The 22,482-nt window shown below is 39.5% G+C and overlaps 1 protein-coding gene across 3 annotated transcripts in view; it reads right to left on the bottom strand.

Moving 5' to 3' along the window:
- Nucleotides 1-22,482, bottom strand: part of SMC5 (structural maintenance of chromosomes 5) — a 99,934-nt gene that overhangs the window by 62,174 nt on the left and 15,278 nt on the right. For all 3 annotated transcript variants that reach the window (XM_006080616.4, XM_006080615.4, XM_044939949.2), the window contains exon 3: nucleotides 18,614-18,666. In XM_006080616.4, coding sequence (XP_006080678.2) covers nucleotides 18,614-18,666 — 53 coding nt within the window. The remainder of the gene's footprint in view (nucleotides 1-18,613; nucleotides 18,667-22,482) is intronic.

The raw sequence follows: 22,482 nt of genomic DNA, 5'->3' as shown, positions 1-22,482 counted from the left end.
CTACCAGGCTCCTTTGTCCATGGGATTTTCCAGGCAAGACTACTGCAGTGGGGTGCCATTGCCTTCTCCGCATTCAGGTACACCTACATCAAATCCCTTATGTTTATACAGTGGAGGTGACGAATGGATTCAAGGGACTAGATCTGACAGACAGTGCCTTAAGAACTATAGACATATATTCGTAATATTATACAGGAGGCAGTGACCAAAACCATCCCCAAGAAAAAGAAAAAGGTAAAATGGTTGTCTGAGGAGGCCTTACAAATAGCTGAAAAAAGAAGAGAAGCAAAAAGTAAAGGAGAAAAGGAAAGATACACCCATCTGAATGCAGAGTTCCAAAGAATAGCAAAGAGAGATAAGAAAGCCTTCCTCAGTGATCAATGCAAAGAAATAGAAGATAACAACAGAAGGGGAAAGACCAGAGATCTCTTCAAGAAAATTATACATACACCAAGGGAACATTTCATGGAAAGATGAGCACAATAAAGGACAGAAATGGTATAGATCTAACAGAAGCAGAAGATATTAAGAAGAAGTGACAAGAAAACACAGAAAAACTAAAGGTCTCAATGACACAGATAACCATGACAGGGTGATCATTCATGTAGATAGAGCCAGACATACTAGAGTGTGAAGTCAAGTGGGACTTTGGAAGCATTACTAAGAAAAGGCTAGTAAAGTGATGGAATTCCAGCTGAGCTATTTCAAATTCTAAAAGATGATGCTGTTAAAGTGCTGCACTCGATATGCCAGCAAATTTGGAAAACTCAGCAGTGGCCCCAGGACTGGAAAAGGTCAGTTTTCATTCCAATCTCAATGAAGGGCAATTCCAAAGAATGTTCAAACTACCATACAGCTGCACTTATTTCATATGCTAGTAAGGTAATGCTCAAAATCCTTCAAGCTAGGCTTCAACAGTATGTGAACCAAGAACTTTCAGATGTAAAACCTGGATTTAGAAAAGGCAGAAGAACCAGAGATCAAATTGCCAATATCTGCTGGATCATACAAAAAAGAAGGGAATTCCAGAAAAACATCTACTTCTGCTTCACTGACTACACTACAGCCTTTGACTGTATGGATCACAACAAACTGTGGAAAATTCTTAAAGAGATGGGAATACCAGACCACCTTACCTGCCTCCTGAGAAATCTGTATGCAGGTCACGAAGCAACAGTCAGAACCGGATATGGAACAACGGACTGGTTGTTCAAAACTGGGAGGAGTAGGTTAAGGCTATATATGCGCAGGCAGCTGTGACGGGTGCGCCATAGCGCGGCCGAGAGGAGCCACCCCACGTCCGAGGTCAGGGACAGAATCCGGGAGGACCCCATGCCCGAAGGGTGGCGGCCAAGAGGAGTTACCCCACGTCCGAGGTCAGGGGCAGCGGCCGAGAGTACCAGACTGCGACAGCGCAGGAATGGCGGAGAGGAGCTACCCTGCGTCCGAGGTCAGCGGGGGCGGCCGAGAGGAGATACCCAGCGTCCGAGGTCAGGGATGGTGACAAGAGGAGCTACCCCACGCCCCCACGCCCGAGAACAGGGGATGGCGGCCGGGAGGAGCAACCCACGCCCGAGGCCAGGGGCGCGACGAGAGGCGATACCCCACACCCCAAGCCCGAGGCCAGGGGCGACGGGCGGGAGGAGCTACCCCACGCCCCTAAGCCCGAGGCCAAGAGCGGCGGCGGGGAGGAGCAACCGCACAACCGAGGCCAGGGGCGGTGGCCGGGAGGTCCAACCCCACGTCCAGGGAGCCGTGGCTGCGCGGGCGCAGGAGGGCCTAGAGGAGGTATCCCACATTGAAGGTCAGGAAGGGCGGCGGTGAGGAGATACCCCTCGTCCAAGGTAAGGAGCAATGGCTGCGCTTTGCTGGAGCAGGCATGAAGAGATACCCCACGCCCAAGGTAAGAGAAACCCAAGTAAGATGGTAGGTGTTGCAAGAGGGCATCAGAGGGCAAACACACTGAAACCATACTCACAGAAAACTAGTCAATCTACAGCCTTGTCTAACTCAATGAAACTAAGCCATGCCAGTGAGGCAACCCAAGACGGGCGGGTCATGGTGGAGAGATTTGACAGAATGTGGTCCACTGGAGAAGGGAATGGCAAACCACTTCAGTATTCTCGCCTTGAGAACACCATGAACAGTATGAAAAGGCAAAATGATAGGATACTGAAAGAGAAACTCCCCAGGTCAGTAGGTGCCCAATATGCTACTGGAGATCAGTGGAGAAATAACTCCAGAAATGAAGGGATGGAGCCAAAGCAAAAAGAATACCCAGCTGTGGATGTGACTGGTGATAGAAGCAAGGTCCGATGCTGTAAAGAGCAATATTGTATAGGAACCTGGAATGTCAGGTCCATGAATCAAGGCAAATTGGAAGTGGTCAAATAAGAGATGGCAAGAGTGAATGTCGACATTCTAGGAATCAGCAAACTGAAATGGACTGGAATGGGTGAATTTAACTCAGATGACCATTATATCTACTACTGCGGGCAGGAATCCCTCAGAAGAAATGGAGTGGCCATCATGGTCAACAAAAGAGTCTGAAATGCAGTACTTGGATGCAATCTCAAAAACAACAGAATGATCTCTGTTCGTTTCCAAGGCAAACCATTCAATATCACAGTAATCCAAGTCTATGCCCCAACCAGTAACGCTGAAGAAGCTGAAGTTGAACGGTTCTATGAAGACCTACAAGACCTTTTAGAACTAACACCCAAAAAAGATGTCCTTTTCATTATAGGGGACTGGAATGCAAAAGCAGGAAGTCAAGAAACACCTGGAGTAACAGGCAAATTTGGCCTTGGAATACGGAATGAAGAAGGGCAAAGACTAATAGAGTTTTGCCAAGAAAATGCACTGGTCATAACAAACACCCTCTTCCAACAACACAAGAGAAGACTCTACACATGGACATCACCAGATGGTCAACACCAAAATCAGATTGATTATATTCTTTGCAGCCAAAGATGGAGAAGCTCTATACAGTCAGCAAAAACAAGACCAGGAGCTGTCTGTGGCTCAGACCATGAACTCCTTATTGCCAAATTCAGACTTAAATTGCAGAAAGTAGGGAAAACCACTAGACCATTCAGGTATGACCTAAATCAAATCCTTTATGATTATACAGTGGAAGTGAGAAATAGATTTAAGGGCCTAGATCTGATAGATAGAGTGCCTGATGAACTATGGAATGAGGTTCGTGACACTGTACAGGAGACAGGGACCAAGACCATTCCCATAGAAAAGAAATGCAAAAAAGCAAAATGGCTGTCTGGGGAGGCCTTACAAATAGCTGTGAAAAGAAGAGAAGCGAAACGCAAAGGAGAAAAGGAAAGATATAAACATCTGAATGCAGAGTTCCAAAGAATAGCAAGAAGAGATAAGAAAGCCTTCTTCAGCGATCAATGCAAAGAAATAGAGGAAAACAACAGAATGGGAAAGACTAGGGATCTCTTCAAGAAAATCCGAGATACCCAAGGAACATTTCATGCAAAGATGAGCTCAATAAAGGACAGAAATGGTATGGACCTAACAGAAGCAGTCTTGATATTAAGAAGAGATGGCAAGAATACACAGAAGAACTGTACAAAAAAGATCTTCACGGCCCAGATAATCACAATGGTGTGATCACTGACCTAGAGCCAGACATCCTGGAATGTGAAGTCCAGTGGGCCTTAGAAAGCATCACTACGAACAAAGCTAGTGGAGGTCATGGAATTCCAGTTGAACTATTCCAAATCCTGAAAGATGATGCTATCAAAGTGCTGCACTCAATATGCCAGCAAATTTGGAAAACTCAGCAGTGGCCACGGGACTGGAAAAGGTCAGTTTTCATTCCAATCCCAAAGAAAGGCAATGCCAAAGAATGCTCAAACTACCGCACAATTGCACTCATCTCACACGCTAGTAAAGTAATGCTCAAAATTCTCCAAGCCAGGCTTCAGCAATATGTGAACCGTGAACTTCCTGATGTTCAAGCTGGTTTTAGAAAAGGCAGAAGAACCAGAGACCAAATTGCCAACATCCGCTGGATCATGGAAAAAGCAAGAGAGTTCCAGAAAAGCATCTATTTCTGCTTTATTGACTATGCCAAAGCCTTTGACTGTGTGGAGCACAATAAACTGTGGAAAATTCTGAAAGAGATGGGAATACCAGACCACCTGATCTGCCTCTTGAGAAATTTGTATGCAGATCAGGAAGCAACGGTTAGAACTGGACATGGAACAACAGACTGGTTCCAAATAGGAAAAGGAGTACATCAAGGCTGTATATTGTCACCCTGTTTATTTAACTTATATGCAGAGTACATCATGAGAAACGCTGGAGTGGAAGAAACACAAGCTGGAATCAAGACTGCCGGGAGAAATATCAATCACCTCAGATATGCAGATGACACCACCCTTATGGCAGAAAGTGAAGAGGAACTCAAAAGCCTCTTGATGAAAGTGAAAGTGGAGAGTGAAAAAGTTGGCTTAAAGCTCAACATTCAGAAAACGAAGATCATGGCATCCGGTCCCACCACTTCATGGGAAATAGATGGGGAAACAGTGGAAACAGTGTTAGGCTTTAGTTTCCTGGGCTCCAAAATCACCGTAGATGGTGACTGCAGCCATGAAATTAAAAGATGCTTACTCCTTGGAAGGAAAGTTATGACCAACCTAGATAGCATATTCAAAAGCAGAGACATTACTTTGCCAACAAAGGTCCATCTAGTCAAGGCTATGGTTTTTCCTGTGGTCATGTATGGATATGAGAGTTGGACTGTGAAGAAGGCTGAGCGCCAAAGAATTGATGCTTTTGAACTGTGGTGTTGGAGAAGACACTTGAGAGTCCCTTGGACTACAAGGAGATCCATTCTGAAGGAGATCGGCCCTGGGATTTCTTTGGAAGGAATGATGCTAAAGCTGAAACTCCAGTACTTTGGCCACCTCATGCGAAGAGTTGACTCATTGGAAAAGACTCTGATGCTGGGAGGGATTGGGGGCAGGAGGAGAATGGGACGACAGAGGATGAGATGGCTGGATGGCATCGCTGACTCAATGGACGTGAGTCTCAGTGAACTCCAGGAGTTGGTGATGGACAGGGAGGCCTGGCGTGCTGCGATTCATGGGGTTGCAAAGAGTCGGACATGACTGAGCGACTGATTTGATCTGATCTGATCTGAAGGCTATATATTGTTACCTTGCTTATTTAACTTACATACAGAGTATATCAAGCAAAATGCTGGGCTGGATGAAGCACAAGCTGGAATTAAGAAGGCCGGGAGAAATATCAATAACCTCAGATATGCAGATGACACCACCCTTACGGTAGAAAGTAAGGAGAAACTAAAGAGCCCTTGATGAAAGTGAAAGAGGACAGTGAAAAAGCTGTCTTAAAACTCAACATTCAAAAAACTAAGATCACGGCATCTGGTCCGTTACTTCATGGGAAACAGATAGGGAAACAATGGAAATAGTGACAGACTTTATTTTCTTGGGCTAAAAACAATCACTGCAAGTGGTGACTGCAGCCATGAAATTAAAAGATGGTTGCTCCTTGGAAGAAAAGCTATGACCAACCTAGACAGTATTAAAAAGCAGAGACATCACTTTGCCAACAAAGATACACAGAGTCAAAGCTATGGTTTTTCTGGTAGTCATGGATATGGATATGAGAGTTGGACCATAAAGAAGGCTGACTGCTAAAGAATTGATGCTATGGTCTGTGGTGTTGGAGAACACTCTTGAGAGTCCCTTGGACAGCAAGGAGATCCAACCAGTCCATCCTAAAGGAAATCAGTCCTGAATATTCACTGGAAGGACTGATCCTGAAGCTGAAGCTCCAATACTTTGGGCACCAGATGTGAAGAGCCAACTCATTACGAAAGACCCTGATGCTGGGAAAAACTGAAGTCAGGAGGAGAAGGGGATGACAGAGGACGAGATGTTTGGATGGCATCACTGACTCAATGGACATAAGTCTGAGCAAGCTCCAGGAGGTGGTGAAGGACAGGGAAGCCTGGTGTGCTGCAGTACACAGGATCACAAAGAGTTGGACATGACTGAGCGACTGAACAACAACAACAATATATTCCATGATGGCAGAATGCTGTTCCTCCCAAAAAAGAATGCTGTATCTATCCCTCAATGTACTAAAACATATTTGAAAAATGACTGCATAAATGCATTTCAGAGACCATTTATTCTACCCACCATTCCCTTCAATGAATATATGACCAGTTATTGCCTCCATTCAACAGCAATGACAGTTTTGACGACTTATATCAGCCATTTTGGGCTTGGTATTCTCAAAGCCACAAGGACCCTAACTGAACAAAAGAGCACAACATAATCATGTTGAGTATGTAGAAAGGAAATCTTCCCTGTGCTAGACCTGGTAACAGAACTCTGGTTAACAGTCACTGGTTAGATTATTAGAGCAAGTAGCTACTGAACACCAGAACAGTTAACCTCTTCAGATAATAAGAAGACAACAGGGCTTTGATGACTCAGAGTAAAAAGTCAGGAGTGCTTAAGACCTACAGCCATCCTTAATAGACTTCTGAAACTTAAATGTTAATACTCCCTCTGTGTTTTATAAATATACTTGGTTTAGTATACTTTTCAGTTTCAGTATCTAGGAAACCATCATGATCAGTGCTAACCTAGAAGTATCTTTGCAATTACAGTCATATCTCAGATACATTGCAGGTTTGGTTCCAAAACACTGCAATAAAGGAAACATTGCAATAAAGTGTACTGCATCAATTTTTTGGTTTCCCCTTACAAATCAAAGTTATGTTTATACTATACTGTAGTCTACTAAGTGTGCAAAAGCATTACATCTAAAAAAATAACCTACCTTAGTAAAAATATTATATTTCTAAAAAATGCTAACCATCATTTGACAATGCAGGGTTGCCTCAAAACTTTAATTTGTATAAACACATCTGCAAAGCACAATGAAACAAGGTATGCTTGTGTTTTTTAAATGGAGATATAATTCACAAATCATAGAATCCACTATTTTAATGTGTACAATTAATTTTTTTTTTTTTTAAAGATGATAAAATTTATGATTTTAGCCATTTTTAGGTGTCAGTTAAGGGTGTGTATCAACAGGGGTTAAGTACATTCACAAAGTTATGCAACCATCACCATCATCTAATTTCAGAATATTTTTATCACTCAAAAGAAGAGCCCATACCTGTTTAACCAGTCACTCCTCATTCTTTCCTCCACTCAAACCCCAGCTACCACTAATCTCTTTTCTGTCCCATCAATTTACTTATCCTGGACATTTCATAGAAATGGAATCATGCAATATGCAATCTTTTGTGTCTAGTTTCTTCACCAGCCATAATCTTTGCAAGGTTTACCTATGTTACCTGATCTATCAGTACTTCAGTCCTTTGTATGGCTCAATCATGTGTTACAGTATGGATATATCATAATTTGTTTAGCCATTTTTCAGGCAATGGACATCTGAGTTATTTATAATTTTCATCATTAAAATTAGGAAAAAGCTACATTATGCCAGTGAGCAATCATTCTCTAGAACAGTGACTGGACCAAAGAATACTTGTATTTAAACTTTAACAGATACTGCAGAATAGGATATAGTGCCTATACTCCCACAATAGTGCATGACAGAATTCTCTTTTCTGTAACTTCGTATGATTGAACTTTATTTTATATTTTTCTAAGCTGAGAGGAAAACAATCTTCATCTTGATTTCCTTTGTAACTAGTGAGATGTAGTCTTTTTTTTATATATACTTGTCATTTATATTACTTTGTATTAAACTTCTTTGCTTATTTCCTTATTAAGTTGTATATAATTTTTACTGATTTAATGAGATATTAAAATCTCAGTCATTTTAAGACATGTACATATTATCTGTGCTGAAAATGTTTCCTCCCATCTGTCACTCATTTTTAACTATGGCGCCATTATTTTGGGCTGAATTTTTATGGAGCCTAAATTTCCTATCTTTTTTTCTCTTCCACACAAGGTTTTACAGGGCTCACGCTGCAGCATGAGGGAGTGAAAACATGAGTCTGGTACCCATGCTCACTCCAAAAGAGGAGCTTTGGGTCCAGGTATGTGGGTTGGGCAGGAGGTATAGCTTAGACAATCTGCCCGCCACCCTGCCCACCACCTTGGTGGTGCTGTATGCAAGAATCACACACAGTGCCCTGCTTTTGCTACTGGTACTTCTGTTGATTTATGGCTTTTTCTGTATCCCACTGTTCATAATTGTACCAACTTCCATGTGGGCAATTATTTTCAGTCCTATCTTCTAGTTTCTCTGTATTCTGTTGCTTCAGGGGATATTTGTCCATGTTCAAGTATTCTGAGAAACGGTCCCAGGTCCCAGCATATCTTAAGTGAAGACCAGCTATCCTTAGCCTACCTTTCCACATGGTTGGGCAGAGGCCAAGCAGTTCCGGGCATCAAAACAGCCTTTTCTTCCTTCGAGTTTCTTCTATCTTCCTTTATATGGTTATTGGCTATCCTGTTTTACTGAGTAAGGTCTTTCCCTTTCCTGAGATTTAAAAAATATTCTACACCATTTTTCTATTCTTTTTAAACCCACATATTTTTTCAGTCTAAAGACTTTTAAAATCAAGATTTTACTTATGTACAGGATTACCTGATAAAGTTCTAAATTTATCTGTTTTAAACAACTAATAGCCAATTATTTCAACTCAGTTTGAGTAATTTATGTGGTAAGCCATGTCCAACAGACTCTTTGCGAACCCACGGACTGCAGCCTGCCAGGCTCCTGTCTATGGAATTTTCCAGGAAAGAATACTGGAGTGGGTTGCCATTTCCTTCCTCAGGGGATCTTCCTAACTGAGGAATTGAACCCGCATCTCTTTCATCTCCTGCCCTGGCAGGTGGATTCTTTACTACTCTGCCACTTGGGAAAGGAACCTGAAATGTCAGGTCCAGATATCAAGGTAAATTAGAAGTGGTCAAACAGGAGATGGCAAGAGTGAACATCAACATTTTAGGAATCAGTGAACTAAAGTGGACTGGAATGGGTGAATTTAACTGAGATGACCATTATATCTAGTACTGTGGATAAGAATCCCTTAGAATACATGGAGTAGCCATCATAGTCAACAAGAGTCCAAAATGCAGTACTTGGATGTGATCTCAAAAACGACAGAATGAGCTCTGTTCATTTCCAAGGCAAACCATTTAATATCACAGTAATCCAAGTCTATGCCCCAACCAGTAATGCTGAAGAAGCTGAAGTTGAATGGTTCTATGAAGACCTACAAGACCTTCTAGAACTAACACCCAAAAAATATTCCATTTTAGGGGACTGGAATGCAAAAGTAGGAAGTTAAGAGATACCTGGAATAACAGGCAAATTCAGCCTTTGGAGTCCAAAATGTAGCACGGCAAAGGCAACCGTTTTGCAAAGAGAACACACTGGTCACAGCAAATGCCCTCTTCCAACAACACAAGAGAAGACTCTACACACGGACATCACCAGATGGTCAATACCAAAATCAGACTGCTTATATTCTTTGCAGCCAAAGATGGAGAAGCACTGTACAGTCAGCAAAAATAAGACCGGGAGCTGACGTGGCTCAGATCATGAACTCCTTAATGCCAAATTCAGACCTAAATTGAAGAAAGTAGGGAAAACCACTAGACCATTCAGGTTATGACCTAAATGAAATCCCTTACAATTATACAGTGGAAGCGACAAGTAAATTCAAGATTAGATCTGATAGAGGGCCCGAAGAACTATGGATGGAGGTTCATGACATTGTACAGGAGAAAGTGATCAAGACCATCCCAAAGAAAAAGAAATGCAAAAAGGCAAAATGGTTGTCTGAGGAGGCTGAGAAAAGAAGAGATGCTAAAGGCAAAGGAGAAAAGGAAAGATAATTCCATTTGAATACAGAGTTCCAAAGAACAGCATGGAGAGATAAGAAAGCCTTCCTCAGTGAGCAATGCAAAGAAATAGAGGAAAAAACAGAACAGGAAAGACTAGAGATCTCTTCAAGAAAACTGGAGATACCAAGGGAACATTTCATGCAAAGATGGGCTCAATAAAGGACAGAAATGGTATGGACCTAACAGAAGCAGAAGATATTAAGAAGAGGTGGCAAGAAAACACAGAAGAACTGTACAAAAATATTCTTCATGACCCAGAAAAACATGATGGTGTGATCACAAACCTAGAGCCACACATCCTGGAATGTGAAGTCAAGCGGGCCTTAGAAAGCATCACTACGAACAAAGCTAGTGGAGGTGATAGAATTCCAGTTAAGCTATTTCAAATCCTAAAAGATGGTTCTGTTAAAAGTACTGCACTCAATATGCCAGCAAATTTGCAAAACTCAGCAGTGGCCACAGGACTGGAAAAGGTCAGTTTGCATTCCAATCCCAAAGAAAGGCAATGCCGAAGAATGTTCAAACTACCACACAATTGCACTCATCTCACATGCTAGCAAAGTAATGCTCAAAATTCTCCAAGCCAGGCTTCAACAATATATGAACCATGAACTTGCAAATGTTCAAGCTGGATTTAGAAAAGGCAGAGGAACCAGAGATTAAATTGCCAACATCTACTGGATCATCAAAAAAGTAAGAGAATTCTAGAACTTCTACTTCTGCTTTATTGATTATACCAAAGTCTTTGACTGTGTAGAACACAACAAATTGTGGAAAATTCTTGACTAGGTGGGAATATTAGACCACCTTACCTGCCTCCTGAGAAATCTGTATGCAAGTCAAGAAGCAACAGTTAAAACCAGACATGAAACAACAGACTTGGTTCAAAATTGGGAAAGGAGTATGTCACAGCTGTATATTGTCACACTGCTTAAATTACATGCAGAGTTTAGCATGTGAAATGCCAGGCTGGATGAAGCACAAGCTGGAATTAAGATTTCCAGTAGAAGGATCAATAACCTCAAATACGTGGATGACACTTATGGCAGAAAGTGAAGAACTAAAGAGCCTCTTGATGAAAGTGAAAAAGAAGAGTGAAAAAGCTGTCTTAAAACTCAGCATTCAAAAAACTAAGATCATGGCATCTGGTCCCATCACTTCATGACAAATAGATGAGGAAACAATGGAAACAGTGACAAACTTTATTTTATTGGGCTCCAAAATCACTGCAGATGGTAACTGGAGCCATGAAATTAAAAGATGATTACTCCTTGGAAGAAAAGCTATGACCACCTAGACAGCATATTAAAAAGCAGAGACATTACTTTGACAACAAAGGTCCATCTAGTCAAAGCTCTGGTTTTTCCAGTAGCCATGTATGGATGTGAGAGCTGGACAACAAAAAAGGCTGAGTGCCAAAGAACTGATGCCTTTGAATTGTGGTGCTGGAGAAGACTCCTGAGAGCCCCTTGGACTGCAAGGAGATCCAACCAGTCCATCCTAAAGGGAATCAGTCCTGAATATTCATTGGAAGGGCGATGCTGAAGCTGAAACTCCAATCCTTTGGCCACCTGATGTGAAGAAGTGACTCATTGGAAAAGACCCTGATGCTGGGGAAGACTGAAGGCAGGAAGAAAAGGGGACAACAGAGGATGAGATAGTTGGATGGCATCACCAACTCGACTAATGTGAGTTGAGCAAGCTCCAGGAGTTGCTGATGGACAGAGAAGCCTGGTGTACTGCATTCCATGGGGTTGCAAGAGTCAGACATGACTGAGCAACTGAACTTAACTAAAACCTGGGAGAGTGAAAGTCACTCAGCTGTGTCTGACTCTTTGTGACCCCATGGAGTATACAGTCTATGGAATTCTCTAGGCCAGGATACTGGAGTGGGGAGCCATTCCCTTCTCCAGGGGATCTTCCCAACCCAGGGGTCGAACCCAGGTCTCCCGCACTGCAGACGAATTCTTTACCAGCTGAGCCACCTGGGAAGCCTGCAGTAATTTATACCCCATGCTTATATAGCCACCTTTATATACCTTTACATAGCCACCTTACATACCACCTCTCATAAATTAAACTCTTACATGTGTTTAGAACTGCTACTATTTTCTTCCTTCTGTTCCTCTAATTTTTCTGTACTAATACCATACTATTAACAGCTTTATTAACTTGACAGCTACATGTAAAAAATGAAATCTGAACATTCTCTAACACCACTCACAAAAATAGACTCAAAATGGATTAAAGACCCAAATGTAAGGCTGAATACTATAAAATAAAACTCTTCAGTTCAGTTCAGTTGCTCAGTCATGTCCAACTCTTTGCGACCCCATGAATCGCAGCACGCCAGGCCTCCCTGTCCATCACCAACTCCCGGAGTTCACTCAGACTCACGTCCATCGAGTCAATGATGCCATCCAGCCATCTCATCCTCGTCGTCCCCTTCTCCTCCTGCCCCCAACCCCTCCCAGCATCAGAGCTTTTTCCAGAAAAACATAGGCAGAACACCCTTTGACATAAACCACAGCATTATCTTTTGGAACTGATCTACAGTAATGAAAATAAAAGCAAAAATAAACAAATGGGACCTACTTAACTTGAAAGCTTTTGCACAGCAAAGGAAACTATAAACAAGACGAAAAGACAATCCTCAGAATGGGAGAAACTATTTGCAAATGAAGCAGCTGACAAGGGATTAACTTCCAAAATATACAAACGTTCATTAAGCTCAATATAAAAAACAAACAACCCAATCAAACAGGCAGAAGACTTAGACATTTCTCTAAAGAAGGCATATAGATGATCTCAACAAACACATTTGAAAAGATGCTCAACATCACTAATTATTAGAGAAATGCAAATCAAAAGTATAATGAGGTATCATTTCACACTACTCAGAATGGCCATCATCAAAAAACTCTACAAACAATAAATGCTGGAGAGGTGTGGAGAAAACGAAACACTCCTATACTGTTGGTGGGAATGCAAACTGGTACAGCCACTACAAAGAACAGTATGGAGATTCCCTAAGAAACTAAACACAGAATTACCATATGATTTACACTATTTAAAAGAGCCAAGAAATGGAAGCAACCTAAATGTCCAACAGAGAAATGGATAAAGAAGGTGTGGTACATATATACAATGGAATATTATTCAGCCATTAAAAAGAATTAAATAATGCCATATGCAGCAACATGAATGGACCTAGAAATGATCATACTAAGTGAAGTAACTCAGAGAAAAATAAATATCATATGGTAACACATATGGGTGGAATCTTAAAAAAAAAAAAAAAGAAAAAAGTGATACAAATGAACTTATTTGCAAAACAGAAACAGACTCAGATTTCCAAAGCAGATTTGTGGTCACCAGGTGAGGGCATGTGGGGGAAAGGGATAAATTAGGAGTTTAGGATTAACATATACACACTACTATATATAAAATAGATAATCAACAGAGATCTCCTATTTGCACAGGAAACTACTCAATATTCTGCAATAACCTATATAGGAAAAGAATTTGAAAATGAATAGATATATGTATAACTGAATCACTTAGCTGTATAGTGATGGAACTGACACATCGTAAATCAACTATACTCCTATGTAAAATAAAAATTAAAAAAAAGCTTTACTGTTCACTTTAACATCTGTTATACAAATGTCTTATTCATGATTGTGCTTTTTCAAAACTTCTTGGGTTTCTGGCACATTTATTCTTCCAGATGAACTTTATAATCAACTTATAAACTGTTGAGACTCTCACTGGAGTTTTATCAGATTTATGCATTAGTGTGGAAATGACTGACATGCTGATGATGATTGTAATTTTATATTTTTAGAACATAATAAGCTTCCCCATTTATTCAGGCCTTAGTTTTATATCCTTCAGTAAAATACCATTATATTTTAGTAAGTTGAACATAATCTCTTAACTGTTTCCTTCCATGTGGGCCTCTTTCTCATCTCTACATAAATTTTAAAAATTTCCAACAATTTTTGAATAAAAAGAACATTTCTTTACATCCCATAAAATGACAGGGCTGTTAGGTATTTTTTAAGAGCTATTTCAGCTATGAAAATTCAATAACTTTCTATAAACATTTCAAAAAATGATCTAAAAATCATCTAAAGAATGCACATACTGTGCATATGTTTTTTATGTATAAACAAACTAAGTATATACATGAAGGATATACTGCTTTCATCTTGGAGAGGAACTCTCATCCATCAGAAATTGCTGCCAAGAGCGGTAGACTTAGAATATCTAGGTTAAGGGAAAAGAATACTATAATGAATTATTGATTTCTGTCATAAGGGAGGGAACAGAAAATGGTGATATAAATGCCAAGTTTTTGCCATACATGAAATTGACCAAACTACTAACAAAGGTTGTTTCTAGAAGTGGAATTGTCAAGAGGGCCTTCATTTTCATCTTTTTACAACCCTAGATTAAGTTTTTTCTTTTTTCCTAACAATCAAGTATTTTGCTTTCAAAAATCAGAAAAAAAACAAAACAAAACAAAACAAAACAAAACTTCCCTGCTGGTCCAGTGGTTAAAAATCTGCCTTCTAATGCAGGGGATGCAGGTTTGATCCCTGGTCAGGGGACTAAGAACCCACATGTTGCAGAGCAACTAAGCCAGTGCACAACTAGGGAGCTGGAGCCACAAATAGAGAGACTGTGTATCACAGTTACTGAGTCTGCATGCTACAACTAGAAAGAAGCCTGCATGCCTTAACAATGATCCTGTGGGTGCAACTGAGATGCAGCCAAATAAATAAATATTTCTGAAAGATAAAAAAAGTGCTTAAGTTTGTAAAAATACTGCAACTTCTTAATGAATAATGAATATTTAATAGTGGTATGGATATACCATATGGTGGTATGAAATAATACTCCCATAAATTTCATTATTTCATTATCTCCCATAAATTTCTAATTTCTAATGAATTTTTCCAGAAAAAAAGTTCTTACAATTCAGGTTTTAAAAGATGCATTAAAGAAAAAAGAAAACTTACTTTTCTGGATAAAGTATTCCTTAAATATTATTTCTAATATTAATGTCATAATATAGAATTATAGCACTGATGCTGAAGAAGCTGAAGTTGAACAATTCTATTAAGACCTCTAAGACTTTCTAGAACTAACCAAAAAAAGATGCCCTTTTCATCATAGGTACTGGAATGCAAGAGTAGGAAGTCAAGAGATACCTAGAATAACAGGCAAGTTTGGCCTTGGAGTACAACATGAAGCAGGGCAAAGGCTAACAGACTTTTCTCAAGAGAACACACTGGACATAGCAAACACCCTCTTACAACAACACAAGAGATGACCCCACGCACACACACATTACCAAATGGTCAATACTGAAATACGACTGATTATATTCTTTGCAGTCAAAGATGGTGAAACTCTATACAGTCAGCAAAACCAAGACCTGGAGCTGTGGCTCAGATAATCAGCTCCTCATTGCAAAACTCAGGCTTAACTTGAAGAAAGTGGGAGAGGTGATGAATAGATTCAAGAGATTAGATCTGGTAGCCAGAGTTATGAAGAACTATGGACATAGGTTCATAACCTTCTACAGGAGGCAGTGACCAAAACCACCCCAAAGGAAAAGAAATGCAAGAAGGAAAAATGATTGTGTAAGGAGGCTTTACACATAGCTGAGAAAAGAAAAAAAGCAAAAAAGCGAAATGGAAAGACATACCCAACTGAATGCAGAGTTCCAGAAAATAGAAGAGATAAGAAGACCTTCTTAAATGAACAGTGCAAAGAAGTACAGGAAAACTTCTCAAGAAAACTGGAGATATCAGGGGAGCATTTCACACAAGAATGAGCATGACAAAGGACCTAACAGAAGCAGAAAAGATTAAAAAGAGGTGGAAAGAATACACGGAAGAACTATACAAAAAAGGTCTTAATGATCCAGATAACCAAGATGGTGTGATCACTGACCTAGAGCTTGACATCCTAGAGTGAAGTCAAGTGGGCCTCAGGAAGCTTTACTACAAACAAGGTTAGTGAAGGTGATGGAATTCCAGCTGAGCTATTCAAAATTCTAAAAGATGATGCTGTAGAAGTGCTGCACTCAGTACATCAGCAAAATTGGAAAACTCAGCAGTGGTCAGAGGACTGGAAAAGGTCAGTTTTCATTCCAATTCCAGAGAAGGGCAGTGTCAAAGAATCTACAAACTATTGTATAATTATGCACATTTTGCATGCTAGTAAGGTTATACTGAAAATTCTTCAAGCTTGGCTTCAACAGTATATTAACTAAGAACTTCCAGATGGGTTTAGAGAAGGCAGAAGAAACAGAGATCAAATCGCCAACATTCACTGGATCATAGAGAAACCAAAGCAATTCCAGAAAAACATCTACTTCTGCTTCATTGACTATGGTAAAGCCTTTGAATGTGTGGATCACAACAAACTGGAAATATCTTAAAGAGATGGGAATACCAGACCACCTTACCTGCCTCCTAAGAAACCTGTATCCTGGTCAAGAAGCAACCTTTAGAACCTTTAGAAACAGTAAGAACCTTTCATGGACTGGTTAAAACTTGTAAAATGAGTACCACAAGGCTGTATACTGTCAGAGATCAAATTGCCAACATCCGCTGGATCATCAAAAAAGCAGGAGAGTTCCAGAAAAACATCGATTTCTGCTTTACTGATTATGTCAAAGCCTTTGACTGTGTGGAGCACAATAAACTGTGGAAAATTCTGAAAGGGATGGGAATACCAGAGCACCTGACCTGCCTCCTGAGAAGCCTATATGCAGGTCAGGAAGCAACAGTTAGAACTGGACATGGAACAACAGACTGGTTCCAAATAGGAAAATGAGTACGTCAAGGCTGTATATTATCACCCTGCTTATTTAACTTATATGCAGAGTACATCATGAGAAACGCTGGGCTGGAAGAAGCACAAGGTGGAATCAAGATTGCTGGGAGAAATATCAATAACCTCAGATATGCAGATGACACCACCCTTATGGCAGAAAGTGAAGAGGAACTAAAAAGCCTCTTGATGACCGTGAAAGAGGAGAGTAAAAAAGTTGGCTTAAAGCTCAACATTCAGAAAACGAAGATCATGGCATCTGGTCACATCACTTCATGGGAAATAGATGGGGAAACAGTGGCAGACTATTTTTGGGGGGCTCCAAAATCACTGCAGATGGTGACTGCAGCCATGAAATTAAAAGACGCTTACTCCTTGGAAGGAAAGTTATGACCAACCTAGATAGCGTATTCAAAAGCAGAGACATTACTTTGCCAACAAAGATCCATCTAGTCAAGGCTATGGTTTTCCCTGTGGTCATGTATGGATGTGAGAGTTGGACTGGGAAGAAAGCTGGGCGCCGAAGAATTGATGCTTTTGAACTGTGGTGTTGGAGAAGACTCTTGAGAGTCCCTTGGACTGCAAGAAGATCCAACCAATCCATTCTAAAGGAGATCAGCCCTGGGATTTCTTTGGAAGGACTGATGCTAAAGCTGAAACTCCAGTACTCTGGCCACCTCAGGCGAAGAGCTGACTCATTGGAAAAGACTCTGATGTTGGGAGGGATTGGGGGCAGGAGGAGAAGGGGACGACAGAGGATGAGATGGCTAGATAGCATCACTGACTCGATGGACATGAGTTTGAGTGAATTCCGGGAGTTGGTGATGGACAGGGAGGCCTGGCGTGCTTCAATTCATGGGGTCGCAAAGAGTCAGACACGACTGAGCAACTGAACTGAACTGATACAGAGTACATTATGAAAAATGCTGGGCTGGATGAATCACAAGCTTGAATCAAGAATGACAGGAGAAATATCAACAATCTTAGACATGCAGATGATATCTCTCTAATGGCAGAAAGTGAAGAGAAACTAAAGAGCCTCTTGATGAGGATGAAAAAGTGAAAAAGTTGGCTTAAAACTCAACATTCAAAAAACTTAACATCATGGCATCCAGTCGCATCCCTTCATGACAAATAGAGAGGGGAAAAGTGGAAGCAGACTTTATTTTCTTGGGCTTCAAAATTACTGCAGACAGTAACTGCAGCCACAAAATTAAAAGACACTTGCTCCTTAGAAGGAAAGCTATGACAAACCTAGACGGCGTATTAAGAAGCAAAGATATCACTTTGCCAACAAAAGTCCATATAGTCAAAGCTACGGTTTTTCCAGTAGTCATGTATGAATGTGAGAGTTGGAAAATAAAGAAGGCTGAGCACTGAAGAACCGACGCCACAGAACTGTGGTGCTAGAGATGACTCTTGACATTCCCTTGGACAGCAAGGAGATCTAACTAGTCAATCTTAAAGGAAATCAACCCTGAATGTTCATTGGAAGAACTGATGCTGAAGCTCCCATACTTTGGCATCTGATGTGAACAGCCAACTCATTGAAAAATACCCTGAGCTAGGAAAAACTGAAGGCAAAAGGAGAAGGCAGTGTCAGAGGATGAGATGGTTAGATAGCATCATCAACTAATTAGACATGAATCTGAGCAAACTCCAGGAGATAGTGAAGGACAGGGAAGCCTGGAGTGCTGCAGTCCATGGGGTTGCAAACAGTCAGACATGACTTAGCGACTGAACAGCAACAATAAACACTGTATTATTACTCTTGACTAAAGTCATCAGGAATGCATGAACATAAACTAAGAAATTATGCAGAAAAAAGTAGTTTCAGTACTTTTAACACTTACAATTCAATTTCAACCATGCCTTTGGAACATCCTCTCTTCACAAAAAAGCCAACCTAAGATATAAAAAAAGACAAAGTGAGCTGTGTGGTGACATTCCCAGGTGAGACACAGCAGAAGTCATTATTATTTGTCAGATCAAGAATTCTTTCAATAACTATTCTGTACATTCACTTACTTCACTTTCTAATTGTACCCTTTCCAGATTTAGGCTCCTCCACTGTTTCCACTCACAGATAATATTATAAGCTACCAGTATTTAAATATTCTAAGAGTTATTGATCTTTCTATGCGTTTAAGAGCCACTTACAAAGTTCATGACAAAGCTATTAACAGTAAGTAGTGCAGAGCAAAAATCTGAGCCCAAGTTATCGAGCTCCAGACTGAGTACTTCTATGGAGCTGCACAGATTAAATATTATTAATAATCACTCTAATAGCACCCATCCTATTAATTAGTATACACCTATCACCAAGCACTTTTTAAATAGTCCAATAAATATAGTAAACACGATTTAAGTGAGCACAATTTATATCATAAAATAGATGTATTTAAGCTGCTTTCTATATGTATGTGAGTGTAAAGTATGAAAAAAGACCCTGGACCTAAAAAAATTAGATTGGATCTTGAATCAGGCTATAATTAAGTAATACTCAAAAAAGGTGGGAAATACACCTTGCAAATAATTGTTTTTTTAATAGTGGTAATGACAATGATGATGACAATTATAACCACAACAGTTAACATTTATTAAGCATTACTATGTTTATGCTCTAAGCACTTGATATACAATTTTCTCATTTAACACTCATGAGCAAATTTATGAGATATGTATTATATCCATTTTACAGATGATGAAACTGAGAACCATAAAGATGAAAAAGAAAGTCTATTGCTGTAACAAGAAAGTACAGTTTAATGATCAAGAGTACAGGCTTCAACATAGACCATGTCTAGTTCAAATCTCAGCTCTGCCATATACAAGCTGTTTCACCTTGACTGGGTTACTTAACGTCTCTGTTTCAGTTTTTTCATAAATAAGGAAAACAATGGCATTTTTTTAGGAGTGGGGCATCTGCTCATTAGGTTGCAGTAATTAAAATACTTGGTACCAAATGGAAGAAATAAAATTAGAAGGCAGTTCTTATTATAAAGTATTTGTACCAGTGGTGCAGAAATGCTTATACTAAATTTTTATATTGCATTTAAATAAAAATACAACATTAAAATTTTTTTTGCTAAGAATTTGGACATCCCCTGAACACATCTGTGGATACACAAACGTCTGCAAGCTGTCATCTAAGAAAACTGCACTTCACAGCTTCCTTTAAAAAGCCTACCACTCAAGGGTGAGGACAGATGTATCTTCATGACAAAAATAAATAAGAAGGTTGGTGAAAATTGTTACAGCCCAATCCATTCTGACTAAGGCAGCCCTTGGAATACAATACAGACCATTACAGAGAGATAATGATTTAATGAACAGTTTCTGACAATTTAAAAAACTACATATAGGGAATTCCCTGGCAGTTCAGTGGTTAGAATTGGCACTTTCACTGCCAAAGGCCTGCGTTAGATTCCTGGTTGGGGAACTAAAATCCCACAAGCTGTGCAGTGTGGCCAAAAAAACAAACACAACATAATATTAATAAAAATCTGAGTATGTCCTTGGAAATTATCTACTCCAACCCCTGTTCTCTGAAATAAAAACTGAATTCCAGACAACTAACTGGCTCAGGTTACAAAATTAATCATTAATAAATCAGTATCTTTTCTATCTAATAAATGCCTCTCTTATGGCATTAAAAATTTTGTTTTGAATAGGTTATTTATAATGTTAAGGGGTATACAAATCAATCTTGTAACCTACATTAAATTTTGCTGTTGTTTATTCGCTAAGTTGTATCTGACTCTTTTGCAACACTATGGACTGTAGCCAGCCCGGCTCCTTCTGTTCATGAGATTCTCCAGGCAAGCATACTGGATTGGGTTGTCATTTTCTTCTACAGAAGATTTTTCTGACCCAGGGATTGAACCTGCATCCCCTGCGTTGGCAGGTAGATTCTTTATCATGGAGACACCATGTAAGCCAGCATATTAAATGTTAAGCCTTGCTTAAAAACCTATAATATCACTTTGATTATATTATAATATTTACAGTAGTTTTAGAAAAATAAAAGAATCATTTCAAGTTTTTAAAATATTTTACAGTCAAGTAACTCAACTTTTAGACTTTCTTTTTAAAACATGTTTTCATGTGAAATATATACCAACAGTATATACAAACTTCATGAACTGTTTAGAAATAATAAAACCACCATATATCTACCAGTTTAAGGAACTGGTCACTAACGGTGTATCTGACATTCCTTAATTCATGCTAATTGCATCCTTTTTCTCTCAACTAATGGGGAAGAAAGGGGTAAAGGAATAGTTAGGAGTTTGGGATCAACATGTACACACTGTTATATATTTTAAATAGATAACCAATAAGGTCCTACCATATAGCACAGGGAACTCTACTCAATGTTATTTGGCAGCCTGGATGGGAGGGGAGTTTGGGGGAGAATGGATACATGTATATGCATGGCTGAGTATCTTTGCTGTCCAGCTGAAACTATCACAACATTGTTAATCAGCTATACTCCAATATAAAATAAAAAGTTTAAAAAATGAAACAACAAATGTAATCTCTAAACTGATTTAATTAAACGGCAACCCACCCCAGTGTTCTTGCCTGGAGGGACAGGGGAGCCTGGTGGGATGCCGTCTATGGGGTTACACAGAGTCGGACACGACTGAAGCGACTTAGCAAGCAAGCAAGCAAGCAAACTGATAATTCCTTTACTTTTGTTTTTTACTGTATGAGACTCCAAATGTTTTTGACTGTTCTAGAAACAAACTCACATTACGTGTATTTTTCCAAGATGGCATTTTTCCTTAAAATTATGTTTTTGATATTTAACCAGTGAGCCAAAGTTTGTTTTTATTGTCATATAATATTCAATTGTATTTGACTATTCCAGAATTCACTGCAAACAATACTTCTATAAGTATTTCCATGATTTCACCTAGTATAAATGCACAAAAGCTGACTAGGGTACCTAGAAAGCAGAATTTTTGAGGCACTGGATATAAGCATTTACAGATTTACTATGTAATACCATAGCACTTACCAAGGGGGTTGTACAAATTCATATTCCCACCAAGAATGCATCAGAGTTTCCACTGTTTTATATCCTTATAAGCACATGGCACCAATGGAATTCTGGTGGGTCTGATAGATACACCTTGCTAGGGCTAATGTGCGTTTCTCTAATAACTAATGAGGTTGAGCATCTTTTCATGTCTGTAGGAATGTACTGGTTGTCTGGGTTGCCTCTTGACTGTGAGACATTTAAGCAGATCTTTTGCTCACATGTCTTATGAGTTGTCATTATTTTGCTTATTATATAGCCTGTTTATCAATCTTGTTATATGTGCTATATATACATGCTCCCAATTTGTGACTAGTCTTTTCTCTACAAGGTGTCTTTTAGATGAACAGAAGTTCCTTAGTTTTATTATAGTTGAAATTATCAACTTTTCCCTTTAGGTCTATACTTTAAGACATTTTCTTAACTCGAAGTCACAAAAATATTCTCTTCTACTACTGATCTCTTCTAAAAACTTCCTGGTCAATCACATTTAGATATTTAATCCACCTGGAACTAATTTTTGTTAAAGTATGAGGAAAGGACTCAATTTCATCTTTTCCTATACCAATACCCAGTTGTCTCAGTACCATTTATCCGTCTCTTCCTCACTCACCTACAATGTCAGTTCTGTCATAAATCAAGTTTTTACTAAGCTTTGTATCTTAGCTCTTTATT

Source organism: Bubalus bubalis, chromosome 3 (genome assembly GCF_019923935.1).
Source record: "Bubalus bubalis isolate 160015118507 breed Murrah chromosome 3, NDDB_SH_1, whole genome shotgun sequence".
Taxonomy (NCBI): Eukaryota; Metazoa; Chordata; class Mammalia; order Artiodactyla; family Bovidae; genus Bubalus; species Bubalus bubalis.
Note: the sequence above shows the minus strand (reverse complement) of the source record. Positions and strands in the feature narration are given on the sequence as shown.